The sequence below is a fragment of the Rattus norvegicus genome, chromosome 3 (genome assembly GCF_021556685.1).
Source record: "Rattus norvegicus strain SHRSP/BbbUtx chromosome 3, alternate assembly SHRSP_T2T, whole genome shotgun sequence".
NCBI classification, from domain to species: Eukaryota; Metazoa; Chordata; class Mammalia; order Rodentia; family Muridae; genus Rattus; species Rattus norvegicus.
In genome coordinates this window covers 72,384,815-72,396,510 of record NC_141536.1, presented here as the reverse complement: position 1 = coordinate 72,396,510, position 11,696 = coordinate 72,384,815, and the positions used below count along the sequence as shown (strand labels likewise).

Genomic DNA, 11,696 nt, shown 5'->3' with positions numbered 1-11,696 from the left:
TAGAGATTTAGAATGGGGAAGCTATGTCTGATCAAAAGAGACTTAGAATATAGAGATTTAGTATAAATTTTAAAATGGTTCTTGAAAAGATGCTATCAGGTGCATATCAAGAAACATCACATGGTACAGTGAATGTATCTCTGTCTACAATTTAAAAAGTATTTATTATGCCAGTTACTATCAGATGACTGGACTTAAAGCCTCAAATATTTAATTCTCTCTCTTACCTTGTTTAACTACATAACTGCTCATGTATATTTAAATGTCTACAGAACATGCCTATGCAGTCATTTAATTTTTGCTCAATGAAATTATGCATTGTAGTGCAAAATAAGGTTTGATAGTGATTGACTCAGTGGAAGTGGGGAAGGAGGAAGGGAAATTATTAGGGGATTTTTGTAATGGTGGAGATTGTTTAATACTGATGTTAGGATTTCTTTCAATAAAATAACCAATGATGTCATTGCTAAGGCAAGCAAGATGACTATGATTGTATAAAGATGGCTCAGGCTATTCAGGGCCACTTGTTTGAAAATCAACAGGTAGTCAGTATCTTCACTTTCACTCATGCCCCTTCCCTTTCACAGGACCTGAACCTAGCAGCTGGAGCTGGTCTCTGGTGTTCCTTGCTACAGACAATAAAACTAAAAGGACACATAGAATTGTCTCAAATTGGTTTTTATTTATAGACTTTGGTAAAAATATTTTCCAATTAAAATTGTGATATTACTGATTTTGTTTTGTGTAGTATAAAACAAAAATCCCAACATACATTTCTGTATACTCAGTAAGTTTCCTTAAAACCACCTTTTCTTTCTGAGCCTGACCAGGGCTTCTTTCACATCCTTGTTCCTTAGGCTGTAAATCAAAGGGTTTATCATTGGGATAATGAGGAGGTAAAAAACTGATGTCATTTTGTCTTGGTCTAGAGAGTAGGCAGAACTTGGTCTGAAATACATGAAGAGCATGGTCCCCTGGAAAATCCCTACTGCAGTCAGGTGGGATGCACAGGTGGAGAAAGCTTTGAAGCGTCCCCCTGCAGAGCTGATCTTTAAGACTGATGAGATGATGTAACAATAAGAGACCAGGACACTTGAGATAGTGCTCAGTTCAATGAAACCAAAAAGGATGAATAGCACCAGTTCATTGATCTGCGTATCAGAACAGGAAATGAGTAAAACAGCAGGAAAATCACAGAAAAATTGATTAATATGAGTAGAGCCACAGAAACATAAGCTGAATGCCAATGATGTATGTATGAAACCATCTATAGTTCCCAACACATAGATTCCAGTAAGAAACTGGTAACAAACTCTGTTAGACATGTCCACAGCATACAACAGGGGTGTACTGATGGCCTTGTACCTATCAAAGGCCATTACTGCCAGAAGCATGCATTCAATATCTATAAAGGTACAAACTAATAAGAATTGCAGGAAACAGCCAACAAATGAAATTGGATTATTCTCTGTAATGAGGTCCAATAGCATCTTTGGTCCCACTGCAGTGGAATAGCACAAGTCAGAGAAGGCAAGTTGGCTGAAGAAGAAGTACATTGGTGTGTGAAGCTGGGGATCTATTCTGATCAAAATGATCATTCCAGCATTTGCTACAAGAATAGTAAGATAAACAACCAGAAACACAACAAATAAAGCTCTCTTCATGTCAGGGTTTCTGGAAATTCCCAGGAGGAAAAAATCTGGTAATGAAGAGCAGTTTTCCTTATCCATTCTTCTTTTTTCTTGGTCTAAATGATTACAAAAAGTCAGTGTTGCTAGACTAAACTTCTGGTTTTTCAGTATACTAATGTATAATAAGTTCAGAAAAAAATAATATCATTGTTAAGTATCATGCTGGTAATATACACGACATATACTAAGAAAAGTGCCTTGATAAGTGATACTTTTGTTTACCTATATCATCAACAAAAATTTTATTATAAGAGCATAATCCACATTCATTTAAAAATATTTCATATGTTCCGTTTTCTTTTTGACTTGTTTAGGTCTCTGGCACTCATTATTAGATAATGTATTTGAAATCAATAAAATCTCATCCAGATCTAATATAAAAGAAAATTATATTAAGTTTCCTAGAAAGCCATGTAGAATATATCATCCCTTAATTAAAAAATCATCATTGTTGCTACATTTTATTAAATCTTCTGCATTCATTACATTATTTTTTACAAATGAATGCGGAAACCACAATCACCTTATCAAATAATAGTAAATAAAATGTGTAATAGTTTTGCGTTTCTCGTAATTTGCTGAATATTTAAACATTATCTGCCACCTCCTTTCACTGGAACACCAAGGTTTTTGCACTTTACAAATTCTATACAAGACATATAAAAGTCAAAGAATATACTAAATTCTAACAAGAACATGTACCTTGTCAGCAGGAGGATGACTTTATACAATTACAGAATCAGAATAAGCTATTTGTCTTTTTTTTCCACAACTTCATTCATCATGAGTCCAAAACCAGCAACATTTTACTTTATTCTATTTTAAAATATAGACATTTATAACAGTACCTTATATAAGGGCATCTTGCTGTCATGTCTCTGGTACTGAAAGAATATTTTGATCACATTTATTTTCAATTCTGACTGTTGGGATTAAATTCTCATGAGAATCTTCCTATATATTTTCATGTAAACCAACCATGACTAATTAGGATCCAGACTGAGGATTTTTTTCCTTGACACCCTGAGACAACTGTCCCTAATGATTTTGCTTCAAATAATTACCTTTTACTCAATATAGTAATTGATATTGATGCAAAATTTTCATGAAATTTGGCACTTAGCAAAACTAAAATTTACCTTTCATTAGTAATGTCCATATCTGTTATTACGTATCACAATATTTTCTTTTTTTCTTTTTTTTTGTTTGTTTTTTTTTGTTTTTTTTTTTGTTTTTTATTAACTTGAGTATTTCTTATATACATTTCGAGTGTTATTCCCTTTCCCGGTTTCCGGGCAAACATCCCCCTCTCCCCTCCCCTTCCTTATGGGTGTTCCCCTCCCAACCCTCCCCCCATTGCCGCCCTCCCCCCATAGACTAGTTCACTGGGGGTTCAGTCTTAGCAGAACCCAGGGCTTCCCCTTCCACTGGTGCTCTTACTAGGATATTCATTGCTACCTATGGGGTCAGAGTCCAGGGTCAGTCCATGTATAGTCTTTAGGTAGTGGCTTAGTCCCTGGAAGCTCTGGTTGCTTGGCATTGTTGTACTTTTGGGGTCTCGAGCCCCTTCAAGCTCTTCCAGTTCTTTCTCTGATTCCTTCAATAGGGGACCTATTCTCAGTTCAGTGGTTTGCTGCTGGCATTCGCCTCTATATTTGCTGTATTCTGGCTGTGTCTCTCAGGAGCTATCTACATCCGGCTCCTGTCGGTCTGCACTTCTTTGCTTCATCCATCTTGTCTAATTGGGTGGCTGTATATGTATGGGCCACATGTGGGGCAGGCTCTGAATGGGTGTTCCTTCAGTCTCTGTTTTAATTTTTGCCTCTCCCTTCCCTGCCAAGGGTATTCTTTTTCCTCATTTAAAGAAGGAGTGAAGCATTCACATTTTGATCATCCGTCTTGAGTTTCGTTTGTTCTAGGGATCTAGGGTAATTCAAGCATTTGGGCTAATAGCCACTTATCAATGAGTGCATACCATGTATGTCTTTCTGTGATTGGGTTAGCTCACTCAGGATGATATTTTCCAGTTCCAACCATTTGCCTACGAATTTCATAAACTCGTTGTTTTTGATAGCTGAGTAATATTCCATTGTGTAGATGTACCACATTTTCTGTATCCATTCCTCTGTTGAAGGGCATCTGGGTTCTTTCCATTTTCTGGCTATTATAAATAAGGCTGCGATGAACATAGTGGAGCACGTGTCTCTTTTATATGTTGAGGCATCTTTTGGGTATATGCCCAAGAGAGGTATAGCTGGATCCTCAGGCAGTTCAATGTCCAATTTTCTGAGGGACCTCCAGACTGATTTCCAGAATGGTTTTACCAGTCTGCAATCCCACCAACAATGGAGGAGTGTTCCTCTTTCTCCACATCCTCGCCAGCATCTGCTGTCACCTGAGTTTTTGATCTTAGCCAATCGCACTGGTGTGAGGTGAAATCTCAGGGTTGTTTCGATTTGCATTTCCCTTATGACTAAAGATGTTGAACATTTCTTTAGGTGTTTCTCAGCCATTCGGCATTCCTCAGCTGTGAATTCTTTGTTTAGCTCTGAACCCCATTTTTTAATAGGGTTATTTGTTTCCCTGCGGTCTAACTTCTTGAGTTCTTTGTATATTTTGGACATAAGGCCTCTATCTGTTGTAGGATTGGTAAAGATCTTTTCCCAATCTGTTGGTTGCCGTTTTGTCCTAACCACAGTGTCCTTTGCCTTACAGAAGCTTTGCAGTTTTATGAGATCCCATTTGTCAATTCTTGATCTTAGAGCATAAGCCATTGGTGTTTTGTTCAGGAAATTTTTTCCAGTGCCCATGTGTTCCAGATGCTTCCCTAGTTTTTCTTCTATTAGTTTGAGTGTGTCTGGTTTGATGTGGATGTCCTTGATACACTTGGACTTAAGCTTTGTACAGGGTGATAAGCATGGATCGATCTGCATTCTTCTACATGTTGACCTCCAGTTGAACCACACCATTTGCTGAAAATGCTATCTTTTTTCCATTGGATGGTTTTGGCTCCTTTGTCAAAAATCAAGTGACCATAGGTGTGTGGGTTCATTTCTGGGTCTTCAATTCTATTCCATTGGTCTATCTGTCTGTCTCTGTACCAATACCATGCAGTTTTTATCACTATTGCTCTGTAATACTGCTTGAGTTCAGGGATAGTGATTCCCACTGAAGTCTTTTATTTTTGAGGATAGCTTTAGCTATCCTGGGTTTTTTGTTATTCCAGATGAATTTGCAAATTGTTCTGTCTAACTCTTTGAAGAAATGGATTGGTATTTTGATTGGGATTGCATTGAATCTGTAGATTGCTTTTGGTAAAATGGCCATTTTTACTATATTAATCCTGCCAATCCATGAGCATGGGAGATCTTTCCATCTTCTGAGGTCTTCTTCAATTTCTTTCCTCAGGGTCTTGAAGTTCTTATTGTACAGATCTTTTACTTGCTTGGTTAAAGTCACACCGAGGTACTTTATATTATTTGGGTCTATTATGAAGGGTGTCGTTTCCCTAATTTCTTTCTCGGCTTGTTTCTCTTTTGTATAGAGGAAGGCAACTGATTTATTTGAGTTAATTTTATACCCAGCCACTTTGCTGAAGTTGTTTATCAGCTTTAGTAGTTCTCTGGTGGAACTTTTGGGATCACTTAAATATACTATCATATCATCTGCAAATAGTGATATTTTGACCTCTTCTTTCCGATCTGTATCCCTTTGATCTCCTTTTGTTGTCTGATTGCTCTGGCTAGAACTTCAAGAACTATATTGAATAAGTAGGGAGAGAGTGGGCAGCCTTGTCTAGTCCCTGATTTTAGTGGGATTGCTTCAAGTTTCTCTCCATTTAGTTTAATGTTAGCAACTGGTTTGCTGTATATGGCTTTTACTATGTTTAGGTATGGGCCTTGAATTCCTATTCTTTCCAGGACTTTTATCATGAAGGGGTGTTGAATTTTGTCAAATGCTTTCTCAGCATCCAATGAAATGATCATGTGGTTCTGTTCTTTCAGTTTGTTTATATAATGGATCATGTTGATGGTTTTCCGTATATTAAACCATCCCTGCATGCCTGGGATGAAGCCTACTTGATCATGGTGGATGATTGTTTTGATGTGCTCTTGAATTAGGTTTGCCAGAATTTTATTGGGTATTTTTGCGTCGATATTCATAAGGGAAATTGGTCTGAAGTTCTCTTTCTTTGTTGTGTCTTTGTGTGGTTTAGGTATAAGAGTAATTGTGGCTTCGTAGAAGGAATTCGGTAGGGCTCCATCTGTTTCAATTTTGTGGAATAGTTTGGATAATATTGGTATGAGGTCTTCTATGAAGGTTTGATAGAATTCTGCACTAAACCCGTCTGGACCTGGGCTCTTTTTGGTTGGGAGACCTTTAATGACTGCTTCTATTTCCTTAGGAGTTATGGGGTTGTTTAACTGGTTTATCTGTTCCTGATTTAACTTCGATACCTGGTATCTGTCTAGGAAATTGTCCATTTCCTGAAGATTTTCAAATTTTGTTGAATATAGGTTTTTATAGTAAGATCTGATGATTTTTTGAATTTCCTCCGAATCTGTAGTTATGTCTCCCTTTTCATTTCTGATTTTCTTAATTTGGACACACTCTCTGTGTCCTCTCGTTAGTCTGGCTAAGGGTTCATCTATCTTGTTGATTTTCTCAAAGAACCAACTTTTGGTTCTGTTGATTCTTTCTATGGTTCTTTTTGTTTCTACTTGGTTGATTTCAGCTCTGAGTTTGATTATTTCCTGCCTTCTACTCCTCCTGGGTGTATTTGCTTCTTTTTGTTCTAGAGTTTTTAGGTGTGCTGTCAAGCTGCTGACATATGCTCTTTCCTGTTTCTTTCTGCAGGCACTCAGCGCTATGAGTTTTCCTCTTAGCACAGCTTTCATTGTGTCCCATAAGTTTGAGTATGTTGTATCTTCATTTTCATTAAATTCTAAAAAGTTTTTAATTTCTTTCTTTATTTCTTCCTTGACCAGGTTATCATTGAGTAGAGCATTGTTCAATTTCCACGTATATGTGGGCATTCTTCCCTTATTGTTATTGAAGACCAGTTTTAGGCCGTGGTGGTCCGATAGCACGCATGGGATTATTTCTATCTTTCTGTACCTGTTGAGGCCCTCTTTTTGACCAATTATAAGGTCAATTTTGGAGAAAGTACCATGAGGAGCTGAGAAGAAGGTATATCCTTTTGCTTTAGGATAGAATGTTCTATAAATATCCGTTAAGACCATTTGGCTCATGACTTCTCTTAGTCTGTCTACATCACTGTTTAATTTCTGTTTCCATGATCTGTCCATTGATGAGAGTGGGGTGTTGAAATCTCCCACTATTATTGTGTGAGGTGCAATGTGTGTTTTGAGCTTTAGTAAGGTTTCTTTCACGTATGTAGGTGCCCTTGTATTTGGGGCATAGATATTTAGGATTGAGAGTTCATCTTGGTTGATTTTTCCTTTGATGAATATGCAGTGTCCTTCCTTATCTTTTTTGATGACTTTTAGTTGGAAATTGATTTTATTTGATATTAGAATGGCTACTCCAGCTTGCTTCTTCTGACCATTTGCTTGGAAAGTTGTTTTCCAGCCTTTCACTCTGAGGTAGTGTCTGTCTTTGTCTCTGAGGTGTGTTTCCTGTAGGCAGCAGAATGCAGGGTCCTCGTTGTGTATCCAGTTTGTTAATCTATGTCTTTTTATTGGGGAGTTGAGGCCATTGATATTGAGAGATATTAAGGAATAGTGATTATTGCTTCCCGTTATATTCATATTTGGATGTGAGGTTATGTTTGTGTGCTTTCATTCTCTTTGTTTTGTTGCCAAGACGATTAGTTTCTTGCTTCTTCTAGGGTATAGCTTGCCTCCTTATGTTGGGCTTTACCATTTAATATCCTTTGTAGTGCTGGATTTGTAGAAAGATATTGTGTAAATTTGGTTTTGTCATGGAATATCTTGGTTTCTCCATCAATGTTAATTGAGAGTTTTGCTGGATACAGTAACCTGGGCTGGCATTTGTGTTCTCTTAGGGTCTGTATGACATCAGTCCAGGATCTTCTGGCCTTCATAGTTTCTGGCGAGAAGTCTGGTGTGATTCTGATAGGTCTCCCTTTATATGTTACTTGACCTTTTTCCCTTACTGCTTTTAATATTCTTTCTTTATTTTGTGCGTTTGGTTTTTTGACAATTATGTGACGGGAGGTGTTTCTTTTCTGGTCCAATCTATTTGGAGTTCTGTAGGCTTCTTGTATGTCTATGGGTATCTCTTTTTTTAGGTTAGGGAAGTTTTCTTCTATGATTTTGTTGAAGATATTTACTGGTCCTTTGAGCTGGGCGTCTTCACTCTCATCTATACCTTTTATCCTTAGGTTTGTTCTTCTCATTGAGTCCTGGATTTCCTGTATGTTTTGGACCAGTAGCTTTTTCCGCTTTACATTATCTTTGACAGTTTAGTCAATGATTTCTATGGAATCTTTGCTCCTGAGATTCTCTCTTCCATCTCTTGTATTCTGTTGGTGAAGCTTGTATCTACAGCTCCTTGTCTCTTCTTTTGGTTTTCTATACCCAGGGTGCTTTCCATGTGTTCTTTCTTGATTGCTTCTATTTCCATTTTTAATTCCTTCAACTGTTTGATTGTGTTTTCCTGGAATTCTTTCAGGGATTTTTGCGATTCCTCTCTGTAGGCTTTTACTTGTTTATTAATGTTTTCCTGTGCTTCCCTAAGTGTGTTCATGTCTTTCTTGAAGTCCTCCAGCATCATGATCAAAAATGATTTTGAAACTAGATCTTGCTTTTCTGGTGTGTTTGGATATTCCATGTTTGTTTTGGAGGGAGAATTGGGCTCCGATGATGGCATGTAGTCTTGGTTTCTGTTGCTTGGGTTCCTGCGCTTGCCTCTCGCCATCAGATTATCTCTAGTGTTACTTTGTTCTGCTATTTCTGACAGTGGCTAGACTGTCCTATAAGCCTGTGTGTCAGGAGTGCTGTAGACCTGTTTTCCTCTCTTTCAGTCAGTTATGGGGACAGAGTGTTCTGCTTTGGGGCGTGTAGTTTTTCCTCTCTACAGGTCTTCAGCTGTTCCTGTGGGCCTGTGTCTTGAGTTCACCAGGCAGCTTTCTTGCAGCAGACAAGTTGGTCTTACCTGTGGTCCCGAGGCTCAAGTTTGCTCGCGGGGTGCTGCCCAAGGGCTCTCTGCAGCGGCAGCAACCAGGAAGACCTGTGCCGCCCCTTCCGGGAACTTCAGTGCACCAGGGTTCCAGATGGTCTTTGGCTTTTTCCTCTGGCGTCCGAGATGTGTGTGCAGGGAGCAGTCTCTTCTGGTTTCCCAGGCTTGTCTGCCTCTCTGAAGGTTTAGCTCTCCCTCCCACGGGATTTGGGTGCAGAGAACTGTTTATCCGGTCTGTTTCCTTCAGGGTCCGGCGGTGTCTCTGGCAGGGGTCCTGCCGCTCCCCCACGGGAGCCCAGAGGCCTTATACAGTTTCCTCTTGGGCCAGGGATGTGGGCAGGGGTGAGCAGTGTAGGTGGTCTCTTCCGCTCTGCAGCCTCAGGAGTGCCCACCTGACCAGGCGGTTGGGTCTCTCTCTCACCGGGTCTGGGAGCAGAGAGCTGCTGCGGGCCGGGATCCGTGGGTGTGGGACTTCTGGTAAACACAGAACGTGCCTGGTCCTAGAGAAATTCTGCTTCCGTGTGTCCCAAGCTCACCAGGCAGCTTTCTTGCAGCAGAAAATTTGGTCTTACCTGTGGTCCCGAGGCTCAGGTTCGCTCGTGGGGTGCTGCCCAGGGGCTCTCTGCAGCGGCAGCAACCAGGAAGACCTGTGCCGCCCCTTCCGGGAGCTTCAGTGCACCAGGGTTCCAGATGGTCTTTGGCTTTTTCCTCTGGCGTCCGAGATGTGTGTGCAGGGAGCAGTCTCTTCTGGTTTCCCAGGCTTGTCCGCCTCTCTGAAGGTTTAGCTCTCCCTCCCACGGGATTTGGGTGCAGAGAACTCAATATTTTCATTTTTTAAACTATCATTTCAGCCTTCAATTTTTTTCGACTTAACTTTTTTTATTGGATATTACTTTATTTACATTTCAAAAGTTATTCCCTTTCCTGGTTTTCTGTTCATAAGCCCCCATCATCCCCACTCCCCTTCCTGTATAAGGGTGTTCTCCTCCCCATTTACCCTCCCTTCATGCCCTGCCCCCTGACAGTCCCCTACACTGGGGGTCCAACCTTGGCAGGACCAAGGGCTTCTCTTTCCATTGGTACCTAACAAGGTCATCCTCTGCTACTGATGCAGCTGGAGCCATGGCTCAGTCCATCTACAGTCTTTATGTAGTGATTTAGTCTCTGGGAGCTCTCATTGGTTGGCATTGTGCTTCTTATGGGGTTGCAAGCCCCTTCAGCTCTTTCAATCCTTTCTCTAATTCCTCCAAAGGGGGTCCCATTCTCAGTTCAGCAGTTTACTGCTAGCATTTGCCTAAGTATTTGACATTCATGGGGCACATGTGGTGCAGGTCCCAGGTTCCTTCAGCCTCTGCTCCAAACTTTGCTTCCATATCCCTTCCGATGGATAATTTTATTTCCACTTTTATGAAGGAGTGAAGCATGCACACTTTGGTCATCCTTCTTCTTGAGCTTCATGTGGTCTGGGTATTGTTTCTTGGGTAATTCGAGCTTGTAGGCTCATATCCACTTATCACTGAGTATATACCATGTGTGTTTTTCTGTGATTGGGTTACCTTCACAGGATGATATTTTCTAGTTTAATCCGTTGGCTTATGAATTTCATGAATTAATTGTTTTTGATAGATGAATAGTACTCCATTGTGTATATGCACCACATTTTCTGTATCCATTCCTCTGTTGAGGAGCATCTGGGTTCTTTCCAGCTTCTGGCTATTATAAATACAGCTGCTATGAACATAGGGTAGCATGTGTCTTTGCTGTATGTTGGAGCATCTTTTGGGTACATGCCTAGGAGAGGTATAGCTGGATTCTCAAGTAGTGGAATGTCCAGTTTTTTGAGGAACTTCCAGAGTGATTTCCAGAATGGTCGTACCAGTCTGCAATCCCACCAATAATGGAGGAGTCTTCCTCTTTCTCTACATCCTTGCCAGCATTTGCTGTCACCTGAGTTTTTGATCTTAGCCATTCTAACTGTTGTGGGGTAAAATCTCAGGGTTGTTTCGATTTGCATTTCCCTGATGACTAAGGGTGTTCAACATTGCTTTTGGTACTTCTTAGCCATTCCATATTCCTCAGCTGAGAATTGTTTGTTTAGCTCTGTACCCCAATTTTAATAGGCATATTTGTCTCTCTGGACTCTAACTTCTTGAGTCCTTTCTATATTTTGGATATTAACCCTGTATCAGGTGTAAAGATCTTTTCCCAATCTGTTGGTTGCCATTTTGTAATAATGACTTTGTCCTTTGCCTTACAGAAGCTTTGTCACTTTATGAGGTTCCATTTGTCCATTCTTGATCTTAGAGCATAAGCCATGGGTGTTTTATTCAGGAAATTTCCTCAGTGCCCATGTGTTCAAGGCTCTTCCCAAAATTTTCTTTTATTATTTTGAGTGTATCTGGTTTTATGTGGAAGTCCTTGATCCACTTAGACTTAAGCTTTATACAGCGTGATAAGAATGGATCGATTCGCATTCTTCCTCAGACTGACGTCCAGTGGAACCAGCACCATTTGTTGAAAATGATATCTTTATTTTGATTAGATGGTTTTATCTCCTTTGTCAAAGATCAAGTGACCATAAGTGTGGGGGTTCATTTCTGGGTCTTCAATTCTATTCCATTGATCTACCTTCTTGTCTCCGTACCAATACATACAGTTCCTATAACTATCGTTCTGTAATACTGCTTGAGGTGAGGGATGATGATACTCCCAGAAGTTCTTTTATTATTGAGTATAGTTTTTGCTATCCTGTGTCTTTTTTAGGCCAAATGAATCTGCCAATTACTCTTTCTAACTCTGTGAAGAATTGCGTTGGAACTTTGATGGGGATTGCATTGAATC

The 11,696-nt window shown here is 39.8% G+C and overlaps 1 protein-coding gene across 2 annotated transcripts; it reads right to left on the bottom strand.

Annotated features, from left to right (window-relative positions):
* Positions 1-797: 797 nt before the first annotated feature.
* Positions 798-10,461, bottom strand: Or5w13b (olfactory receptor family 5 subfamily W member 13B). 2 transcript variants are annotated; one of them, XM_087653681.1, is made up of 2 exons: positions 10,449-10,461; positions 798-1,741 (listed from the first exon to the last, which is right to left on the bottom strand). In XM_087653681.1, the coding sequence occupies exons 1-2, from the start codon at positions 10,459-10,461 to the stop codon at positions 798-800; spliced, it is 957 nt and encodes a 318-aa protein (XP_087509807.1).
* Between the last annotated feature and the right edge of the window lie 1,235 nt (positions 10,462-11,696).